At 39.0% G+C, this 23,474-nt stretch overlaps 1 protein-coding gene across 3 annotated transcripts in view; it reads right to left on the bottom strand.

Annotated features, from left to right (window-relative positions):
* LOC144534255 (glucosidase 2 subunit beta-like) overlaps window positions 1-23,474 on the bottom strand; it is a 123,063-nt gene that overhangs the window by 29,778 nt on the left and 69,811 nt on the right. For all 3 annotated transcript variants that reach the window (XM_078276087.1, XM_078276089.1, XM_078276088.1), the window contains 2 exons: window positions 12,550-12,619; window positions 10,887-10,976 (listed from right to left, as the gene is read on the bottom strand). In XM_078276087.1, coding sequence (XP_078132213.1) covers window positions 10,887-10,976; window positions 12,550-12,619 — 160 coding nt within the window. The remainder of the gene's footprint in view (window positions 1-10,886; window positions 10,977-12,549; window positions 12,620-23,474) is intronic.

Raw genomic sequence — 23,474 nt, 5'->3', positions numbered from 1 at the left:
ACTATTTAACAGTCCTTTGTTAATTACAGAACTGACACAGTCTGAACTGGTACTCACTAGGGTTATAGGTAAAAAAGATAAGAATATTTATTTCTCAGTCCACTGACATCCAGTCAAGAGGCGGAGAGAAACAGCAATTAAGCCCGTCTCCCACTAGACTGCTATGTGACGGTGTGGGTGGAGTTCACTGAGGGTGACAATGCAAACTGCAGTAACGACACTAGCTAATTGGTTTACAGGTAACACTGTGTACACTCGTCTGGCATGCCAGAGGTCAAAGGTGACTCAGCAATATAAAGTGACGTGGTTAATTGTTGAGTAGCGAACCTAAAGAAAAAACCAACACTTTTCATCTTGATAGCATAAGGCAACCCTGAGTCACACATTTATTTTAAGTAGAATGTGTTTAACAGTGTCAACATTAATAACAGGTTAAACTCTCGCTAGCTTTATTTAGTTATTCCGTCATCTTTATGTTGTTGATGATATTTTAAGATGAATTATTTTCATCTTTAAATAAGAATTACCTACCCTAATGCCTAATTTTAATGGAAAATAAATTGAATTAATATACTGATCGATTTGGGAAGAAATTTTGTCTGGCTCTATCCTATTTATTCTCTTGCCTCTGTTATTCTTGTTATTCTGTTATTGGCATTCCAACTGGTAAAAGGTAACAGTATATGTACAGAAGAGAGTGACTGTCACTACTATGACATTGCTATTAGTTGTCCATCAATAATCTCGTACAATACTGAAATCAATCAAATCTCAAATCAAATTCAGGATAGATTACTTGGAGATCTCAGGTCGCCACTACATTTGTCAAAACTTGCGCACAAACTTAAAGGAATAGTTTAAAATGTTGGGAAACACTTCTTTTTTGGCAAGAGTTAGATGAGAAGATTGATATCACACTTATGTTTATAAGGTAAATATGAAGCTACAGACAGCAGACAGTTTAGCACAAAGAGTGAAAAAAAGGGAAAACTGCTAGCCTAGCTTAAAGTCTCCATTGGTTACCTGGCATCCGAACAAAGACACTAGTAAGTCCCTACACCTGGCAAAGAAATAGGTCCGCGCGTATCACAACCTCGTTTTTAAACTTCAACTTTTTTAAGGATTAAACTAACGAGTGAATAAAAACGTGTCTTTAGTCTTGCCTGCTTTACTACTGTTATTAACGCGCTAACGCTAGCTTGTCAAGCTGGATAACGAGTAAACACCAGCACCAGAAGAGCTACTGGAGGGATGTTACGTTCCTCACTTCAAAACGGAACAAAAGTAGGATTCTGTAGTGACTTCACCCTGCTGTTGAACTCCCTTCCTCCTCATCAAGGACTCCAACATGTTTACGTTTTAGGTGCTGAATCATCACCGTGTGCGCCCATGCCATGCCATGTCGCTTTTGCTTATCTTGCAATTAACACGTCTTCGATTTATTTGGTGTGAAATGCTCCCACACCTTGGATGAGTTAGGTCGTACTGATTTCTCTGCCTCCGCCGTGTGTTTCAGAACGTTACGGGTCTCTCCGGTCTCTCTCCGTATTTCAACCCGGTCTCACGGCAGTTCGTGTAAATGTCACGTTATTTTTAATCTATTGATACGTGTTCACTGGGACGTTTTTCTCGTGGAGGCCAGCACGAAATACCCTACGGGGAAAGGACGCCTCACATGCCGCTGCTCCGCTCTGCGCTCGACTTAATTTTTTTTTATCTCTGCGACTGAGTGGCTTAATAGTTGCACGACACAACGAATCGATAATGAAATTCGTTGACAACTTTTTTAATAATCAAATGTTATCGATTTTATCGATTCGTTGTTGCAGCCCTAATAAATAGTGAATCATCTGACCTGCTTGTAAAGGAAGCAGGGTTTTCTTGAACAATTTCCCTGAAGGGATCAATAAAGTATTCTGATCTGTCCTTTAATCAGCAGATCCAGCATTAAGACCCTGTGTCAACAAGTCTTTGCTGAAGTGTCTTTGGTGCAGCATTACACAGGTTACAGCTGGTCACAGTACCAACTCTATAAGTGACTGTAATGCTCTGTCTAGTCTAAATCACACTATGAAGTCCACACTAACAAACAAACAGCTATTCTGGATTATGCCCCTTACTGTAAAAACCTGCATTGTACAATGTGTACCTTAACATACTGGCTAAGAATAAAATAGGCACCTGGAAAAGGGCATTCCCTGACTAAACTTGGATAAGTGCTGATGAGGTGCGTTTTCTTTTTCTGTTTCAGTCCAACTTACAAAAATGCAGAGCTAGTATTGCCACAACATATTTTATTGTGCTTGTTTGTGCGTTTCTTTTCTGATGTTCTGCTGTTTCACTAGTTTAATGTTAGCTTGCAATGATTTTATTTTATTTTACAGTGAATCAATATGACATCAGAAAGAGCATTCATGTGTGTGCTTACAATATGTGTTTTTTGTATTATGGAAGATTCAGTAGTGATGTATTTTAAATGACTAATCAAACCTTGTTAAAGATGTAACGTTGCAGTACTCAGCTCCTATCCAACAAACACGTAAAAAAACAACAACATGTCGCTTAGAAGAAAAGTTTTATTTAGGTAGAAAAATACAAAATAAATCACTTGTTACTCCTTTTGTATTACATTCATTATTATTATGTTATAACTGTAGTGAGTGCACTTTTAGTAATTTAAGTAATAAAGAAGAGGCATATTCTTATTTTAGGAACAATTGCCTTGTGGTACTACAGTAGATGTTTTTTTCATAAGTGCATTTAATATAAGAGCATCTACAGTAGGAGATAAAGGTGGGAGTTAGGCAATTTGATTTATGTCTCGGTGGTGAAAAAGTTCTGCAGTGTTTGGGTCTCTCTCCTACAGTAAAATAAAGTGCAGTCGTGATTAGAGCTTTACTTTTAGCACTAGATGGTCAGCTCATCAGGCCACAAGTGGAATTATAGAATCAAATTCCAATACTGTAACTAATATTAGAAAGACTATTTCAGGACTTTCACAAGGCATCATGACCATTGTGAGATTGGGTCAGTAAAATTAATTTCACTTGGTAATCAAGTTGCGAGTTTGCTGGCAACCCAAAGACCCAATGACAGTTTATCCTTCCAGAGCCAGTTTAAAAGAAAACATACTCAAAGTAGGCCATTTTTCAGCTTAGCTTCATTTTCCACATGGGGAACCACAAATTGAAGTCTGAATAAAATGCTATACATTGTTTTTACAATGAGTCTGATTGAAGTTCACTTTCCTGACAGCTTACCATATTTTGGCCTTGAAAATCTTAATGCAGAGCTGATAGTCGGTGTATAAGATATATATTTTTCTTTTCTTATTATGTTTCGCTTCAGTGAAACAACATGAAGAGGGAAGGTGAATGCACAGCAGAGACCTCTTTCCCACATAAATTACCCAGGAAAAAAATAGCAATGCAGACCCAAAGAGCCTCTCAAAAGATGCCTCAATTTATATGCGGAAAATGGGAAACAAAGCAAGCCAAACTTGAAGCCAATTTAGTTTTTAGAGCCATCACTAAGGGCAATGAGGCAAATAGCCTGTGGCAGATCATTTAAAGCTGCATTCTCTCTTTCATCTCTTAAGATATTACATTATAATTGCTGCTATTTTGTTCTCAAAACAGGTGAAGGTTGTGGCATGTGGAAAATATATAGGCAGTAAGAGACAACAGCTGTTGTTTATGGGTCTTTCAAATCTCTGAAGAAATGCAATGAATTCAATTATAGAATCATGGTGCTTCAAAAGTATTAACACACACACACACACACACACACACACACACACACACACATATATATAAAATACTATAAATGTGTGGGTGTTTGATATACGTCTTTTTATATTACTACATTGATGCAACTATACAGTGGAATTAGATTGTATTGCCTGTTGTGATATTTATTTATGTTAAAAAAAGCTTTACATTTTCTAATACACACATATATATATATATATATATATATATATATATATATATATATATACACACATATATATATATATATATATATATATATATACACTACATATATATATATATATATATAAATATAAAATACTATAAAAGTGTGGGTGTTTGATATACGTCTTTTTATATTACTACATTGATGCAACTATACAGTGGAATTAGATTGTATTGCCTGTTGTGATATTTATTTATGTTAAAAAAAGCTTTACATTTTCTAAGTTGAAGTTTCTAAGTGATTATATATAATGTATATAATGTAAAGGATCCTATGTAGGTGTGGAGCAAGTTGGCTCAAAATAATACTTTACACTTATTCTCCTCAAAGGTGTTAAAAGAATTGCTCTTAACACTGAAATGTGTTCAGAAATTACTTCAATATAACTAAAGGTGATAATTAGAGTTCCCACATTAAAAGGGAAAAGAACTGTGACTGTCATCCGTTTCCATTTCCAAAAGTCAGGGTTTTAGCAAATACTACTTTAAATACTTGAATACTCAACACTTTGTGGAACTGTAGGGGGTCATTTATCTATACAACACAGACAAAAAGATGTGGATTATTATGACAACTATTTTGATGGCTAAATATGATTTTGCTTTCCAAAACGTCATCTCATCATCTGACATTTTAAAGAGAGTAATTTCCAAATGGAACATTTACATCCTGTTTTCTTTGTCGGCGTGTTAAACATGTGAACAACATAGCAGAAATGGCTTTCTCAGGTTGAGAAGTTAAGATGTGCTTTCTCTGACTGTTAAGTATAATTCTCAATTATAGGTTTTTTTGGTGTAGTAAATTGAAGGGGGTGATTCATTTCAACAATTTGCTCCAATTTACACCATACCATCGCCACTCCTCAAAACACACATTTATAGGGGCCAAACAGATGAAAAGTCTTGGCCCCATTACCAGGCAGAAAATGCTTGGGGTAACAGGTTAGTACAGTAGATCAGAACCATCACAGCTAGGCTAATGCAACCACAGACTCTTTATAAAATACAGACCTGAATGTGTCTTACAGAGTGCAGAAGATGGTGGCTCTTTTTACAACTGGTATACGTAAATGTGTTCATGCAATCATACTATGTTTGTAGTGTATGTATTATTATAAACAATGCATTAAGTTGTGTGGAACTATTAAAAACAAAACCCAACCAGTCTGCTTTAGCACATGTGGAACTTTTTAGAAACTGAAACCTTTGACTCAAAACTATATTTGGGTTGTAGGTTGTCAAACATTGCAGAAGTACATAATGAGCCTGGCAACAGTAATGCAGCTTATTGAAGTAAGCTGCGCTAGAAACTACTCATTATAATTCACTGTCTAAAAGAAAGCTATTTGTACATGTAGGATAGTAATTACACTTTTGCTGAAATTATTACAAATGCTGAATTAGATCATATTAGATTTGATCAGAGATAAACTATGTTGAACTCGATAGGAAGTTGAGGTTGTCACAGCAGGAACTGCAAATGAGACAGCAGGAAAATAAGTATAAGAAAAACACTGTTTAAAACTGAAATTTAATTGTTTTACAGCAAGACACTTTGCTGTCTCTCGTTTGGGTTTTATTGACTTATTAACTTTATACTTAATTCTCTCCTGGGTCTCTCTGTTAAACCTAGGGATAATTGTATTGTTTGTTTTAGCTACCGGTTCAAACCAAATCACTCAGCACAGTAAGGAAAATTACTGTTACTGATAAGCCCTGTATTAAATTCCTTCGATTTTCTTTCAGGGATGTCAGCAGTAAATACTGAATTTATGGTGGCCATGTCAAACTACAGATTAACATATTTTTCTCAGATGGCATCACATATTATTTCTCATGATATATATAATGTGAGTCATACTTTGTCTTGCACTGAACAAATAAATTAATTTTTAATAGGTATTTATCAGTAGGCTACAGTTTTCCAAATTAAAATTAACAATTGGGTATGTTTTTCCAGTAAGATATCCACAGAAAAGCCATACATGGTGACAGTAGGATACTCACTGGATTTTTTTGTCAGTGCCTGCATGAAACTCAAGAGAAAACACTGCACAAGTAACACTTTAGTTATCAGACAAGTCATCTGTATTGCATACAAACAAGAGCACCAAATACGAAAACCTTATGTCCAAGCTGGCCCAGGCACTCGTCCACTCAGCCAAGCTGACCCCGACACACATCATCACACCGCTGTTGTTTTTTTTTGTTTCCTCTATGCAGAAGAAATTAAGCATAATTGCAGCTGATGTTTTGGTAGCTAGGTTTTGTGTTTTGGAGGGTTATGTACTCTCTTGAATAAAGTGTAATTCCTATGCAACAAAAAATCTAACTTGAGCTGGTACAGTACTAACAAAGTAGGACAATAATGTCCTAAAAAAAGGAAAGATGATTACATTGGCTTTAAATCACCTCAATCTGAATTAGAAACAGGAAGTCCTGGTGACAAGATGGGATAGATAAAAAATCTCTGAAAGGTTGACCCAGACTTTTTCAACACAACCAACCCTCACTGCCCACTTCTCTGGTTGGCAGCATAACAAAGACTGATGAGATGTGATGATTTTATGACCCACCAGACACACACACACACACACACACACACACACACACACACACACACACACACACACACACACACACACACACACACACACACACACACACACACACACACACACACACACACACACACACACACACACACAGCCAGCACACAGGTCTACTGAACCAACGGAAAACTCCTGCTACTTCAGATGGCCACCCCTGCTGTGGCCTGGGCAGAATCTCCACGTGCTTTCGGTTGCTTACAGGAAGGACCAGCATCTTGACAGCCAAAGGCTTTGTTGAATCACAATTGGGTGAGGGAGGCAGTGATTCAACAGGAAGATAAACTAACTGTGCTCTTCAACATGGTGTCTCGGAGGAAATTAGGTGGACCAAGTCTTCTCCAATTTTTTTAAAAGGCATGCAAATGCATATATGTAGCTTATTCCTCTCTGCAATAGATCTCCATTGCTGTCATGTTTGTTTTGAGTCTGTGGCTAAAGGCCTTCCCCAACAAATGCACTATTTACACCTGTTTGAGTGCAAGGCTGTTTTGGAAAATGAAAGTACGCTTATGTGATATTTTTTTTTTTTTTATGATTTATGTCTTCAGTAGGAACCAGTGGGCTTGGGGCTGTCAGCCACACATAATGAAAAGTCAGAAAGCATTGAGAGACAAACTAACACATTGGCATCAGCTCACAATAATCATGGATATCTTAAAGCAGGTGGATGCAATCTTTCTGCCCCTTCTGTTACTGACAAATGACCAAACATGACCTTTTGAAGTTAATTAATTGCATGAGCAGCTCATAAGAGTAATGCTAAATTTCATGCTTTAATTTAACAACAGTGTGTGTGCCACATATATCATAATTTGAAAGCTACTGAGTGTGACAAAGTGCTCATGCTCTAAGGCATGGACCTGCATAAACAGCTACTGCAGCACAACCACTTATTTCAACAACATTCCAATTATGGTTAACCAGGCCCTCTGCCTTTCTGTCCCCTCAATAAACCGGGGCAAACAAGATTTTCAATCCATTTGTTCGCATGCATGCATTTGTCTGTAGTTATCTGTAGTCTGGTTTGCTTTCTGGCATTACATCAATTTCTAATAGCAAAAGGCCTTCATGTTGAAGCTGGTTATTGTAAAAGACTTAAATCACATTAACAATGTTTCATCATTTATTCTAATGTCTAGGAAAATGGACATGGCAGATGCTCTTAAGAATATTACCAGGATTCTTTTTTTTATTTCTGACAAATACTTGCCATCAACAGGCAGACAGCAACTAGCTTACAAGATAGTATTCATGGCACCGCTGTTATGAAATCTACCACATATATGGCTCTTCATTTCCATGTTACACTCATGACAGTCAGCAGACACATCTAGGACTCCACATCATCTGTTTTGCTCTGGTTTAAATACAATTTCAAACAGCTCCCTCCAGGCTATCCGGATGGTGTCTCTTTCTTCCCTAAAAGAACCCAGTGCACTGTTAAGGCCATGTGATGTTCTACAGACAGTTGGAAGTGTCACTTGTGCTGCGTTATTCTTCTCTCATCTCTGTCAAAGCATGAACCACAGTGGCGGGCATGACTCACTGAAGTGCTGTACTTTCTAATGACATGAGAGCGGAGGCTGAGTCAATCTGACCTGACAGTCTTGCATAAATCACAGCCCTTCGATTTAAGTTGCTTTGAGGAGTGTCAACAAATCCACAGGAGGAATATTAGACTCCGCTGTAGGTAGGGACTCCACCTCTGAGAACTCATTATGGGGTGTCTCCCTTCATGCTGTGCCAGGCTGTGTTGACTGAATTGCCAAGCTTATTTCTGATTCACTGGCAGAAGCCTGCCTTTTAAATTCCCGACTCATGATAAGGGCCCACCAGCACCCTAAAGACCATTTGGCGAAATACATGGATTTTAAATGGGTGAACGTTTGGAGGTGAGCTTCAACAGCACGAATGTGATGTAATGTAAAAAATAAAAATAAAAATAAAAAAAGTAACTCTGAGAGGTGAATTGAAGTATAGGAATAAAAGCCATTAAATGATAATGCACCAAGAACAAGCTCCCTCTCTAAGCTTTTATTCATGTTGTTTATGGTCTTTAGAGAAACTGATGAGAAGGCAATGTGGAGTGTGCTACTACACAGCATTTACCTTCTAATCTTACCGTTAATCATTCCACTTGAAAGTGTTCAACAACAAAAGGCCGTTTTTTTTCCTCCCTTTGAATTCAAAGTAATTATATTTTCTCCCTGGACAAACAGGAGAAGGCTTCAAGCCCCAGTTTGCAGAAGTGATTCACACCATCAGGAGGCAAGGCAGCAGCAAGGCTGAAGGAATAACTCAACAAAGCGGTGCAGAGAAAAGAACCCTCCTTCGGAAATCTGAGCTGACTCCTCAGATAGAAATGAAACACACTTTACATTAACATGTTTAGCCTGCAGTATATAAGTTTCTGTGAATCACCTAAAAATGCAATCAGCTCTTTCTATTTCCTTGCTCCATTAGGGCTGTCTAATACAGAGTTGCTCCACACGTGTCATTGTCATCAAATGATTCTTAACTGGTAGGATTTGAAACCTTTTGTTTGCCACACCAGCAGCAGCTGAATTGCATTTATTCATTCAAACATGCACAGCTATTATTTATATTACACACAGCGCTCCAGTATAGCAAACTTTTATGGCTCCAGGCACTTTTCTCTGATATTGGCTGCAACTCAAGAAAAAAAAAAGAGAGAGCAATTTAATCAAAAGTGAAAGATCTAAACATCAGGGAGGGCGAGTGTAAGATGGTTTGAACCGATGATCAAGAAGCTGAAGAGAAAAGTGTGCGATTCTGTTCCATTATTGGAGAAGAACTGTAGCTCTGCCAGTTCGCTACTTGAGGGCATGGGAGGGAGTGTTATAGAAAGCTGTTGGTTTATGTGTCTGTCAATGTCATCTCTTTTCAGGATCATGGTTGATGGCAAACAGCGAGGATAAAGGGGGGCAGGGAGGGGAACTGGTACATTGCTGAGAGGGTGCTGGTAGGTCAAAGGACCTTCAACTGAGTCAACGCTAGTGAATATTGTGCTCTTCAGTCATTTCAAGGATGAAAAATAACATGGATTGTATGATACCAATAGGCCAGGGAAAGAAAGGTAACAGTATGTAAGACAACATACTGTAGTTAACATTATTCCCCTTAGCTAATGTTGGAACGCCTGTCATGCCTTCCATTTTCACACAACGGCCAGCTGACTGATTTATATTAGCAGCGTAAACATCTTTATACAATGAGAGGCGGTAAAAGGGACCTGGTGGCTACATATATGATGATAATAATCCATTATTGTTGTGATTGCTCTGGCATACTCTTTCAAAGCCTTCCTCCACTTGTGTCTCAACCTGTGAATTTCTTCATTTCAAGCCTTTTGCATTTTCAGAAGTAAATGACAATCAATACCATAGGAGCCAGCTCTCCATCGCTACCATTAAACCATTAAAGCATCTTGCAACCAATGTGCAATATTGTTATCTAACACTGTCTACAGTAAACGGCTAAGCTTGATTTTCCTGGCTTATGTACAAGAACTGCAACTTTACTTTTCAGATTTTGCCTCCTAAATGGCAAACTAAGCAAACAAATCACACTGGTGTATAAGGGCATGGGAAACCACTGATTCCAAGGTTGTCTAAAAAAATGTATTTGCAGTGCAGATTTCAGTGCAGATCTCAGATAATTTTCTTTCAAAACTGCAACCACCCACAGACTTCTAAAGCTCCAGCTGGCAAGCAATCCTGAGAAGAACAGATTCTACCCCAGCAGGGGCCATAGGGATGCAGCGGGAGAGAGTAAAAGAAGCTCATTCTGTTGATTAAATTTAGTTGATTTAGCTGCTTGGCTTTCTCCAGGGTGACTTGGAGCTCACAAATTATCAACTTTAAATGGTGGATCTTTACTGAGATGGTTCACATTCGCTACAGATAGAATTTGTTTTAGTACAGTTGCTCAAAATAAGATCCAGCCACTGGTTAATATATTGATTTTGTGATGGTTCTTTGAAACTGTTTTACTTTTCTAAGCAGTGGTTTTTATGGCTATCTGCAGTGCACAGATATTGCACAAGTAATGGTTTTTCGGGATTACCATTATTGAGTCGACATAACTAATACAAACTTCATCATTTCATGAGAAATTTGTCAAAACCATAAAAATGTATTTTTCTGTCAGTGTGTTTTCATAAAACGTTATAATGACAGCATATTTTTGTATGCAACCACACATTTTAGGACTAGTTTCCATATTAATGCCAGACGAAAATAAGCATATAAATAAAAAAAAGTCAATCAGTACTTACTCATATACTTTCAGCTTGTAACACTGACTGTTCAAAAACAGAAACTCCCAATCTGTTCCATAGTCTATGGCCAGCTTCTTCCGGAGATCACTGAGGAAACCAAAACGAATATATTAGACGTTAAGCACACTTTAAGCTGGATTTTTTAATAATGGAATTGAGTTATTACTGATATCTGACACCATGCTAAATGTTAGCCAATTAACAGTTACATCTGAAATTACACTATTGATAAAGTTTTAAGAAAATAACTTCAGGTATTATAAAAGGTTTTAAAATATGCCTAAACATAAGTTATGTAATGGTATTAGTACAAAATATGCAACATTGCACAAATGTTCCTTTCAATATGTGAAACAAGAGTTATTGAACGTTTTGGATGTAGGTCATTTGTGTCCCTGGCAAGCTGCCTTAATAACTTCTAGATGACTCCTAACTGTGCTGACAATGTAGCTTTATTTTCTTTGCTGCTTTTAGTGGCTGACTTATTGTGCTGATTAGGTGTCTCTTTAAGGCCCATTTCTATGCAGTGTCTCCAATTATCCAAGCTAGTCTGCTTTTCTTCACTAATCGCAAATAAGAGAACTGAGCCCTATCTCTAACGGTGCACAGGCCCTTATTTCCATATTCATAACTTATCGCCTGAGGTTGATGTGGTAGGGGGGCATAGGGGGATGATTCGAGGTCAGAAAAGCAATGCAGGTTGCTAACTGCAACTGTTTGCATTTGAACTGCATGTGATTCTCTGTAGTGCAGGGGTCATAACATTCATGCAGAGTCAATTTTTGTAGAAATGACCCTTTACAGTATGCTAAAGGTGTGGACTAATAAGATTGAAACATTAATTTAATGCTAGTTCCAAAAGGTATGAAGATAAAAATGCACTAGCGCTGCATACTGATAAAGGACATGGGGGATACTCCAACACACATACACGATAGTGAGTAATTTGACCAGGAGCAACTGAAGCAAGGTGGACAATGAAGAAATGAAGCAACTGAAGTCAAGCCAGTAACTATCCCTCTTTCGACTCATGCAGGCATTTGTTTGGGGGGGGGGGGGAATCTTGACCTTTTGGTAACTGCCATCTCTGTGGTTGGACCTCCTCTCCGCCTATTGTAATGAACAGTTTGCAGGCCTAATGACCACAGTAGCTACTTATCAGCTATTGCTGGCTGGCTCAGAGCTCTGTGAAAACATCTGAGAGGGAGCAAACGCATGTCACAGGAATTCTCACCCAAACCTGCTCAGGTTTTTTTTCTTTACTATAATGTTAGGAAGGAATTTGAGGCTGAAAAGAACAATATAGCAACAATTAAATGCCCTAATATTTAAAAAAGAATTCTATATAACGTTTTGAGGTTGACAGATTTTCTGGGTGGAAAGTGGAATAGGCCTACCCACCAGAGCACAGTAGGCAACCAATAGCGTTTGTTTTTCTTCATTAAAATTAGCCTTAGGTATCACACAGTGCAAATTAATTACAGTGCAGACGGATAGAGTCTATTTTAAGGTCCGGTTACATACCATGCCACCCTGCTTACAATAGCAATCTGAGAAGCTAATGCATCGTCCACACAAAGTGAAAAATGTTGAGGATCTAGCCACAAAAATGTGACAATGGAAGCTAACCTGTGCTTATTTTTCTTTATACCTCCCATACCTTATTTCCATGTTGACTGTCTCATAGGCTTCTTCTACCTTCTTCAGATTGGTAGCCTCCCACTCTGCAGCTAGACAAAACAAAAGGTCACACAAATTAACAATGTGGAGTTGTTGCATCTCAACAGCTGCGTGTTGCCAAACAGTTGGCACTTAATATAGGCTGTTATATCTAGGACTGGGAAAGGAGCGAGACTGCATATAAACAGAAAACTGCTATTTCCAGGTGTGGTAACTGCCGAAAAGCCTGCAGGCTTATTAGCCTCTTTACACTGACAACTGTGTTAACTGAGACTGAGAGAGAAAAGACTTCAGAGGGAGTGTGAGAGCAGCAGAGGTGGCCACAGCGATGATATGTTTGTCTCTGTTTTGTCACTCTAGTATGTTCTGAGTATGACAAGATGTCAGACTAGTGGAAAGTAATGTGACAGTCAAAATGAAACATAACGGAACTGTAAGTATATGTACAACCCGCAAACCTTCTGGCCACTTGATGAATTTACATTATTCACTCTCTTTATAGCTCAATGACCCCTGAGGGAAATATCTGGCTCTTTTTTAAAGCTAGAATAGAATAGATCTTTATTGTCATTGTTTTCAACAACAAAACGCAGTTTAGCAGCTCTCAATATAACAGTTAAATCACAGACAACATTTAAATAGTAAAATATAAAATAACAAAATAGAACATTTAAATAGTAAAATATAACAATCAAGATAAATAAACACGATGAGGTGGCACATATATACATAATGCTATTTATATACATAATGTTATTGCAAAGCTAAATGCTCCACTGTCATCACTAGCTAGTTGCTAACTTTGTCTCTCTGTCATTTAGTGTTGGGCAGGTAATGTAATGTGTAGTTGCAGTTTTTCAAAGATTTTTAACTGAAAACAGCTTCCTGATGCTGCTGGGAAATGGGGCCATAAAACCAAACAATGAGATGAAAGTCGCTGAAACACTTACTGTGGGTTCGTAACTACAAGCAACTCCTTTGATATTAATATTGCCATTTAATCAAATGGAATTGATAGAAATAGTATAGAGCAGATTTAAGTCCCTTATCAGCAAAGAGGGAAAACATTTGCTGGTTCCATCCTTGTCAATTTGAGGGTTTGCCCCTTTAGTATTTCATACCATTGTACATCTAACTTACACTTGTGTGTACAACTATGCTTCTTCACATGGCATCCAATTAAGTCACTGGTTATCTGCTGTGGAGAGAGAGGCTGACACAAGAGTAAACAGAACCATTTTATAGTGAAACGTGTTGACCGTGTTGAGGATTACACATGAACAAAGAGGCTGAAAACTTGAGGAGAGAGAAGCTGGCACAAAAAAGTGCCGACTCCAGTTTAATTGTCTAGTGCTGATAGACCTTGGGATTTACTGGAGTTTCTGGAAGTGGACAGGCTCATCTCTCTCTACGAGGACGGAGCCGTGGCAACAGAAAGGAATGTGTACGCAGCAAGGACTGTGTGGGAAGGTGTCACAGCCCAGGTCTGAATACCAATTAGCATGTTCCTTGCATGTGGTCTCAGCTGGTTGCCCATAAAGATACCCCCCACACAATTCCCTCAGCACCTATTTCTTGCTGAACAGTGTACAGATGTGGTGTGTCCAATAGGCAAGCTGTGATTTCCCATGCTGTTAATAGCTATTTTTATAGCAGCAAGATCCCCTTAAACTCCTTCAGAAAATCACAGGCACACACACAAGAATGTTCTCTCTTGCATACTCTGATCGCCTCTCTTGCTATATTTATCTCTCTCTTTTTCACAGACACACACACCAATCATCAGGCTAAGCAAATGACAAAATCCCAAGTAGGTGACATTTGACCCCTTGCAGCAGCCCAGTCGTATATGGAGATAGTGGTGACGGTAAAGGTGGAGCTGAGGAGAGAGAAAAAAGACAGAAAGAGCAGTCAGGCGTACAGAAGTACTCAGGGCAGGGAACACAGGGCGAGTAAAGCCTCTGGAATGGTCTCTGCACCAGTCAGGCCAATATAACCTGAGGCCAATGTACAGTATACTAAAAAGACCTCATGCTTATGGTCTAAGGATGGGGAGAATTAGATTACTGGTCATATGGCCAATGGATGCAATGCCATCAAAATCACAGCTTGAGCCTGTTTCTTTATGTGCTCATGCTCTGTCTTTTAAACCTAATCAACATAATGGCTCACTTCAACAATCAGATCCTAACAATATTTAATGTTGTGCATAGGAAGAAATGCCCGTTATTATACTGAAAAGTCTACTTTCTCTACATTCAGGGGATATTCATATGGAAGTTGTAGGACAAATGATTTCAAGTTGAAGCTAAATCAACCAGTGGAGGACATTTTCCACGTCCACAAGTTTACTGTACTTTGCTTTTAGCACTAGACGCCATCAAGAGGGTTTTTAAATCACAGAGGCTGTGTACAAAAATAAATATGCCATCTTCTGTCGGAAATCTCCTGTGCATAGTATACCTTGAGCCGTAGACCCGAGATGCTCTGTTTACATGGAACAGATCAATAAGCAAGGCAATTTCTCTGCAGGCTAAGAAAAGAAGCCTGGGAGTCGGTGCAATGAGCGCTGCGGCGGTGCTTAACAGAACAAGGGCAATGCAGTGAGGCCACCCTTGAACCTCACACTTACACAAGCAAAAGACACCTTTAGCTAGATTACGTCGGCTATCAGGCGTTTGCTTTGTTTGTCTGTAAAACCTGCTCTTTAAAATAAAGCCTGGCAGTATGCTCAAGCTTCTTACGTTGGATCCTAATAACTTTCCTTCTCAAGCTCTTTTTATTCACCTCCATCTATCAAACCCTTTTTTCTTTTCATTTTGACTTCAACATTCTCCTCTCCTTCAATATTTTCAGCACAAACTCCTCAGAGTCTCCCTGTCACCCTCACCTCCCTCTCTCCAGCTGCATTTTCTCGGTTTCCCTCCTCAATTGGCTAACTTGTTCCGACTGGAGAGTAGGGAGGGCTAAAATATAGGTTGAGGATTCCTGTAATTAAATGTTTATGGCAGGTTGTAACAACGTAAAAGATGCCTTTCAGACACTGTCAACAGGGCTGGCAATAGCATTAATAGCCACCTGCTAGAATCAAACACGACCGCCCTGAGGTGCTAATTACACCTTTTTTTTTTCTTATAGAAGCTATTCAACAAAGGTAATAGGGGAGGTGTTACATTATAGAAAAAAAGAATGAATGTTTGCATTTGAATTTTAAGTAGAATGTGTTTAAATACAAAGAATATAAAGTAAACATGTATTAGATAAACAGAGTTACGCTTCCATTTCTTTATGTTTCTCTCTTTATCCATCCAAACCTCACAAATGATTCTGAAACTGTAGCACAGGCTGCTGGGAGTTGAGAGGAGGTCATTCTCATCCCCTGCATTATCGTTGTGTTGGAGTGTCTGATTATGTTAGGGTTGAGTGAATAACAGTAGCTGGCAGAAATAGCATCATGTTTTGAACTATCAGTGCAATTCATAGCATTATGACTGACTCAGTTTGTATTCAGTCTCCCACACTCTCCTGCAACTCTCTTTTTTATCCACAGTGGTTGAAGGACAAGTGTCAGCAACACGGCTAGAACTCACTAAAATTACGAATGGGTCCATTTACTGCACAACTGCCATTATATCAAATTGTATAAACCAATATTGACAATGGCAAGCACCAGTGAACACACATACTGTGACTGTGATTGATTATTAATATACAGTCAAATGTTTCAGTAGTTATTAAGATGCTTCAGGCCTCACTGCTTACATCGTAAACATGCATGAGGGCTAGAATTACTGCTGTAACATCAGTCGATTAACAAAAAACGACTGGAAAAACGATTAAGGCATTTGTCAAAAAGAAGTGTCAAACATCTTAGCTTCACAAATGTTTGCATATGCTACTTTATTCTTTTTTCACTGTGAATTAGTTATGTTTGGGTTCTGGACACTCTTAGTACAGAATAAAACAAGCAATTTGAAGATGCCATCTTGGGTTCTGAGAAACTGTGATGGACATATTTTGCTTATTTTCTGACATCTTACGGACTAAATAATGAATGTAGTAATAAAAGAAATGACATTATAGTATAGGAAAAGCGCTTATTTGCGCAAATAAAACAAGCAGAGTCATTGCTCTGCCCCAACCCCTTAATGCATGACTTACTGTGGTAAAACGTGAGATTAAGATGTGATTACAACAGTATGCAAATCATTTTACAGCAGTAAAATGCAGATAAATGCAACAGTTAAGAGTCAATTGCTCATATTATCAACGTGATGCGTAATCACTAATATTTAACATTTTAACGGACAAGGGGGCCCAATGAACAGAATAAACAGTCTGTGTAGATTGAGTTCACTCCGCAACAACTGGGTGCTGTTCATGAATATGTATGATGTAACAAACGCCTAGGAGCTGACCTACTTCTGTGTCTCCTCTGCTTATGACTTGGTCCCCTTCCGGGGTAACTCTGTCATCTTGCAACATACTGTAATAGCAGGAAGGATGCAACTCTCATGTACAAATCAACATGCTCCCTTTTGATGGTTTTGTAAGTGATGATAACCGTCTGCTGAGGGAACATGCTCAATAGGTGACTACGCAGCTGTTGGAACAATCAGGATGTGGTAATGATTGTACATTCATGGTGATACATTTGTTGCACGTGAGTTTATCATTTTTGTTTCACTAAATGTAGATGTTAGGATCAAAACATCGATTTGTACTGGTTCTAAGGGAGTCATGCATAAAAATAAACAACAAATGATTGAATGTGTACTCAAGTAGTCATGTGACATGAATACTAGGAGATGCAGGAAATGGAGAAATTTGTGATGGACAAGTACGCTTAGACAAAAGAGAGCTCTCGACATAACTGGGGCTGCACACTGGAGAGTACTCGTCTGCACCATCTCATAAAATATATTTATCTGGGATCATCTTGGTACGGTGCCAAACACGGTTAGCTTCAGGAGCTGAGAAAGAAAAAAATCTATTTCAGACAACATAAGAGATAGAAAGCTGGCAGCTGCTCACATCAGACTTCCAACAAGTGAAAATGGGCTAATTTGGTGTATCCCTCAAATGGTTGCAATCCAATACATTCTTCTTGCGGCTATCAATGCACACGAACAAGGGTGAGAGAGGGTGAGAGGCAAATCGTTTCAACCTCTCCACAGCCTAATGGAAGAAGAGAGAAAATGTACTAGTAGCTCATTCTATAGCAAAGGAATGCTTGGTACACTTTACCACCCTGCTCCTCTCTTGACTCTTCTTTTGCTCCTCCTGTCGAACTAGCACTTAAGGTGAGCACAATTATGTCTCAAGGACGCGTCGCCCTCAGCCGGGGTCAGAGGTCTCACCGAGCACCACGTTAATTGCAAAGCCCTCCTGCTTAACATTTTACATCTAATTTGGAAAGTGCTGAACGGAGCCTTTAATTAACATCAGCCCTCAGCAAGGTTTGTAACCTGCTGGAGCGCCAATCCCTGTGCTCTCTTACACACTGAAGCTCTGCTGCCTCACATGCCAATTCATTTGTTGAGTGCTGAGATGCATTGTCTTAGAAAAGCTCCCTGGTCACCCCAATGGGAACTGAGGGACATGTAAGCATTCGTATTTGGAAGACAGAGTGCAATTACTGTAGAGTGCTGTCATGCCACCATTTCTAAGTCAAGAATCTTTTTAAATAAGCAATCAATTGAAGTTTAGCAAGTTGATTAGAGAGCATTATACCATAAGCATATTAATGTTTAAGAAGAGTAGATGTAATTATGATCTACTACACCTTAAATTCATGTCTCCAGATGTCTCTCACTCTTATACGGCTATTCATTCCTTGTGAGTTTACTATTCTTAGACATGCACTCATATCTCTAAACACAACCTCACTAATCCTACGTTCACACGTGGCTGGCTATTTTCATAAACCTCAATTTCAACCTCTCCGTTTTCAAAAATAACATTGTGCACAGCTGTCAGTTTTCAGAAAAGTGTTCGTTTACACGTACCCGTGTACATATGCCGTCAATGCTGTCAAGAGCATACCAAACCTGTAGGTGGCAGTGTAACGAGAAGCTCAAGCCCACGTTAGCCAATCAGAATCCCGAAAATAGCAACAGCAGCAACGAATCACTTCCTCTAAACCTCCGTTTGTCTCAGTTTACATGCAAACGTGCAAACGAAGATTTCGAAAATCTCCACTCACACACTGGCCGGAGTTTTTAGAAAGACTCATTTTCAGAGGCGAATTCTCCGCACAAACGAAGGAAAATGTTGTGTAAACAGGGCCTAAATTAGATCAAAGTGAACCCACACAACCCATATACAAAGCTAATTTGTTTTTACTACTTAAAGCAGCAGCATCAAGAAGAATGACAATAATAAAACCCTGGACTGCACAACTGTAACTATGCTTGCCCTGTGGATGACACAACTGTCTTCCCCGCCGTTTTAGTCCTAAAACTGTGCAAATGTTTGCATCGTCTAGCACTAATCCACAGTCATTATTGGGCTTAACCACGTCATATACAAAGTTTTCCCTGGCTTTTGGTTTTAGACTAACCTAAAACTATATGTCCTTTAATATCATAAGCCAAATAGGTGTTTCTGAGCAACACTGAAGACTGTTTGCTAATGATAACAGAAGAATCAGATATTAATCCTAATTCTTGCTTCCTGGCATTATTGGGAAAAAAAAGTATTCTGTGCAAATAGATGGTTAAATATGGATAACAAATGGATAATGAAAGTTAAATCATTGATTCAAAAAAGTCTTTAAACTGCACCTCAACCAATTAAAGTGAGGAAAAAGCACAGAGGGTGTGGCATGCGCAGAGCAGACAGGCAGCAGAAGGCGCAAAATGCACAAAATATTGCAGGGCATCACTAGACCAGTAGTGACACGCCCCCTGCTGCAGCACGCAGTGAGTCATCAAAATACTAAACAGGGAAAATCCTCACTGCACCTCAGGAAAATGCCACTGTGCCTGCACCAAGATAGAGCCTAAACTAGAGTAATGACAAATCTGCTTCCTGATACACATTTAACTGGCAGGATATGAGCTGGGTATAAAAATAAAGGTTGTTCCTGAGGATTCAGAAAATGGATCCAGAGTGGCAGTTAGCATCTTATAATCTGTGGCAGACATTGGGTCTGCTTGCAGTAAGTGGTTAGTGGGCAGCGCAGACTGCATCATGGCTGAAACTAGCAACGTTAGCACTGCGGATGGCATGCGCTCTGCTCGAAACAGATGAGATAGCACAAAGGACAGAGCTGACAAAAGCTAACACAGTCAGCTGTAGCTCAGCAAGGACCAACTGAAATAGGACCAGTGATGATAGCACCATGGACAGCACCAGTTTTCCCCATCTAAGTCAGCACCACAGAGAGCGCTTGCTGAGCAGGCACCAAGAAATATAGACTACACAGAAAAGGATGGGCTAGGAACTCACTAAGCTGCAACTACCCGCTTTTTAACACAACAATGCCAGTATAAACATTCAGATCCAAGGCTTGGAGTTCTCTAAATGCTGTTTTCTTCTTATGTCAGACACCACATCTGACCAGAGGGCCTTGAAATTTGCACCTGGATCATAATAGGTCATTAGTAGACATTGGTTGTTTAGCACAACATTTCAGGGAACACCGTGAGAACAACGTCATTCTGTCCTTTTCTGTAGAGGAAGTGATTTCTGTAGACACCACTGCACTCTAAGCGGTGCTATGCTAATGTCTCTCTAATTGGGGGGGCTTTTCAGGACATGTCAGACAAATTGGAGAATTAGAAGTCGAGAGAGAGACAAGCGTGCACACGCTCACAAACAGACATGCTGACACATACAACTGTGCAGTAAGTTAACACCAAAGAAAGCCCATGAGTGTGAGAGAGGTAGCTTGTAGAACAACAGAGAGTAAGGGGGAAGGGTGATATGGAGGAGGGGGAAGGGAGAGGGTGTGTGCGTGTTGGTGTTAATGTCAGCTGTTGTTGGACTAAACTGAATGTCATTGACTGGCTAATCCAAGCAGCGCTGCTATCAGCACAGCGAAGTTGCTGCTGAGCAGCAGCGACTCAACCAGCTTTGATGTAGGGGGTTGGTGGAAACAAGCCTGGTGACCCATGGTCTTCCCACAGGCAACAGCTCTTTGTGAATATGCTATATATATATATATATATATATATATATATATATATATATATATATATATATATATTTACTGTGTGTGTGTGTGTGTGTATGGTCCTGACATACATCTCTACACTGCATCATAATCGTGGGGAAAGAGGGAGAGGGGAGAACGACAAGTGTGAGTCAAGTCGTCACGCTATGGCTGGCGATACACGGGATAGCCCTAGGGCGTAGCTCTTTATGGCAGCTACCTCGGTTCTGAGACCAACTCACAAACACATGCGCAATGAGGGGATGATGGCCTTGCACCTACATTTTAACAAACAAAAAGTCTCTATACAGTTAAAGCAGAATTGGGTGTTTTGCATGATGTACATCTTGCTTTATATTGCGTTACTTATCAAGATTCCATTAGTTTCTACACAATGATGTAGAACTTTGGGCCATACATTATTGGTTTATGGACCTTTCTGTAAAAACATCAAATAAGTATGTACAATCATGCAAATTTATATATCTACTGTTATATAACAGTACTTTTATTATATAGTATTCCTACTGTAGTTATGCCAGTACAGTCCTTCAACTTCAATATTCTATCTTTATTCTTCAAAGGAGCTTTTTCATTTCAAGACGGACCCATCTGCCTCATTTACTTTTACAACCATCCCAAATCCCTACTGGGATAAGTGTGTTACCTCCCTCTCTCCTGGCAGTGTCACAATTATGATCAAAAGCTATGCTATGTGCACACATACAGTATGTGCGTTTGTGTGTGTCAGGGACACATTGTGGACAAAACAAATGGTGAACACCAAACCCTCTTGTGTCAGTTAATTATTTTCAGCACTCCAGATGCTGTCGCTGACTGAATACACAGCTTAAGACTTCGCTTAGGGCACTGCTTTTTGAAGGCGTGCCGGCCCTTTAAATAATACTAGAACTAAAGGCGGGGGACGGGGCTCTGGCTACCAACACTGATACAGCAGCCGCAGCCTGATGGCAATTATTTAGACGTCCACTTGCTAATTATAATAGAGGATGACAGGTGCCCAAAACAATTTGAGCGCAAACTGCCTGTGAGCTTCTGCATGTGGTTGTCTCTGCTTATGTTTGGAGATAAAGATAGCCTGGCCAATGTCTCGTCAAACAAACGTCTCTTTTACTTCTCAGCTGGGTTCGGCTGCACTTGATTGTTTCTGATGAGCATGTTGTTACTGAGATGCTGCACGTTGGTGGTTTCACCAGTTACCTGAAGCTGTTTGTAGTAGATCTGGGAGGTATGACGGGGATAGGAAAGGCAGACAGACTTTACATTTCTGAATGAATTAACTGTACTGTATTAAACAAAACATTTTGCAATCACCTATCGGGGGGTGAATGAAGAAGGTGTCTTAAAACATGTCTGAAGGAGATATTTAAAAGAGTGTCACTAATCGATTAGTTTTCAACTATTAAATTAATCGCCAACTATTTTGATATTTGATTTATCAGTTTAAGTCTTTTTAAATAGTAAAAATTCTCTGATTCCAGCTTCTTCAATTGTGAATATTTTCCAGTTGTGGACAAAACAAGACATATGAGGACATCATCTTGGGCTTTGGAAAACACTGATCGACAATTTTAGAGACCAAACAACTCGAATAACCGAGAAAACAATCGACAGATTAATTAAAATAATCGTTAGTTGCGGCCGTTATATTTAATAATTGTTTTCAGGCTATATTTAAAAAGGAATTTTGCTTTTACTTGTTTTTTTTTGTTTTGTTTTTAATGTATACCAGTATTGATTACTGCTACTTTTTTGTTTGGAAAAGGACTGGTGGTGGAACCTATGCTTTAGTGAGGATGCATCATTGTACTGCAGCAGACCTAAAGGGGTTATATTCTACTGACTAACTATTATTTCCATTATCAGCTTATTATTTTGTTGTTAATTTTCTCCAATTTACAGTCCAAACCCAAGCAAATTATCACATTTAATAACTGGGCATCAGCTGATTCTTTAGCATTTTTTCTTTAAAAACGATTCAAAATGATTATGTGATTATCAAAATAGTTGCAGATACATTTTCTGTGAATAAACCAGCCGTTTTCATTTTTTTTAAAGATACCAAAAAAAAATCATCATACCCCTCTACTTTCAAATCATCAGGGGCTTATAAAAGAGATGTGTGGGGTGGAAAGTGGCATAAGAGTGAATGAAACAGCAACAGTCCTGCAAACAAACTTTTGACATTACTGTACAAATGCAGAAATCAGCTTCTTTCTTTGTTATCAATATCAACAAAAGGCGCAAAAAAAAAAAAAAGGTACATCCAAAATACATTACCCGCTAATTTGCGTATAAGTGTGAGTCTTAAATGTTGTCTAAAAAAAGCTTTGAACCTTTCTGAAGGCTGTTTCTGGCCGCTTTTCTTTTTCTTTTAGGATAAGTCCTGATCAAATCCATCTGCTTTCTTTTTTTTTTAAGATTATTTTTTGGGGCTTTTCCCTTTATTATAAATATGGCCAGCCCACATCTGCTTTCTACTCATACCCCAAAAGCCTTTTTACTGCCACATACCCAGCAACATTTAACATACATAAAAGACACACACACACACACACACACACACACACACACACACACACACACACAGATATCCACTCTAGAAGCTGAGGGGAGACACTGAGCCTTCCCATGGGACTGGGGAAAGCGAGGGAGGAGCCAGTATGTGGTAGAGGGTATATCCAATCACTGAAATCAAGGCAGTTGACTGGTGAATAATGAATATA

The sequence above is a fragment of the Sander vitreus genome, chromosome 19, assembly GCF_031162955.1.
Source record: "Sander vitreus isolate 19-12246 chromosome 19, sanVit1, whole genome shotgun sequence".
Lineage (NCBI taxonomy): Eukaryota > Metazoa > Chordata > Actinopteri > Perciformes > Percidae > Sander > Sander vitreus.
Note: the sequence above shows the minus strand (reverse complement) of the source record. Positions and strands in the feature narration are given on the sequence as shown.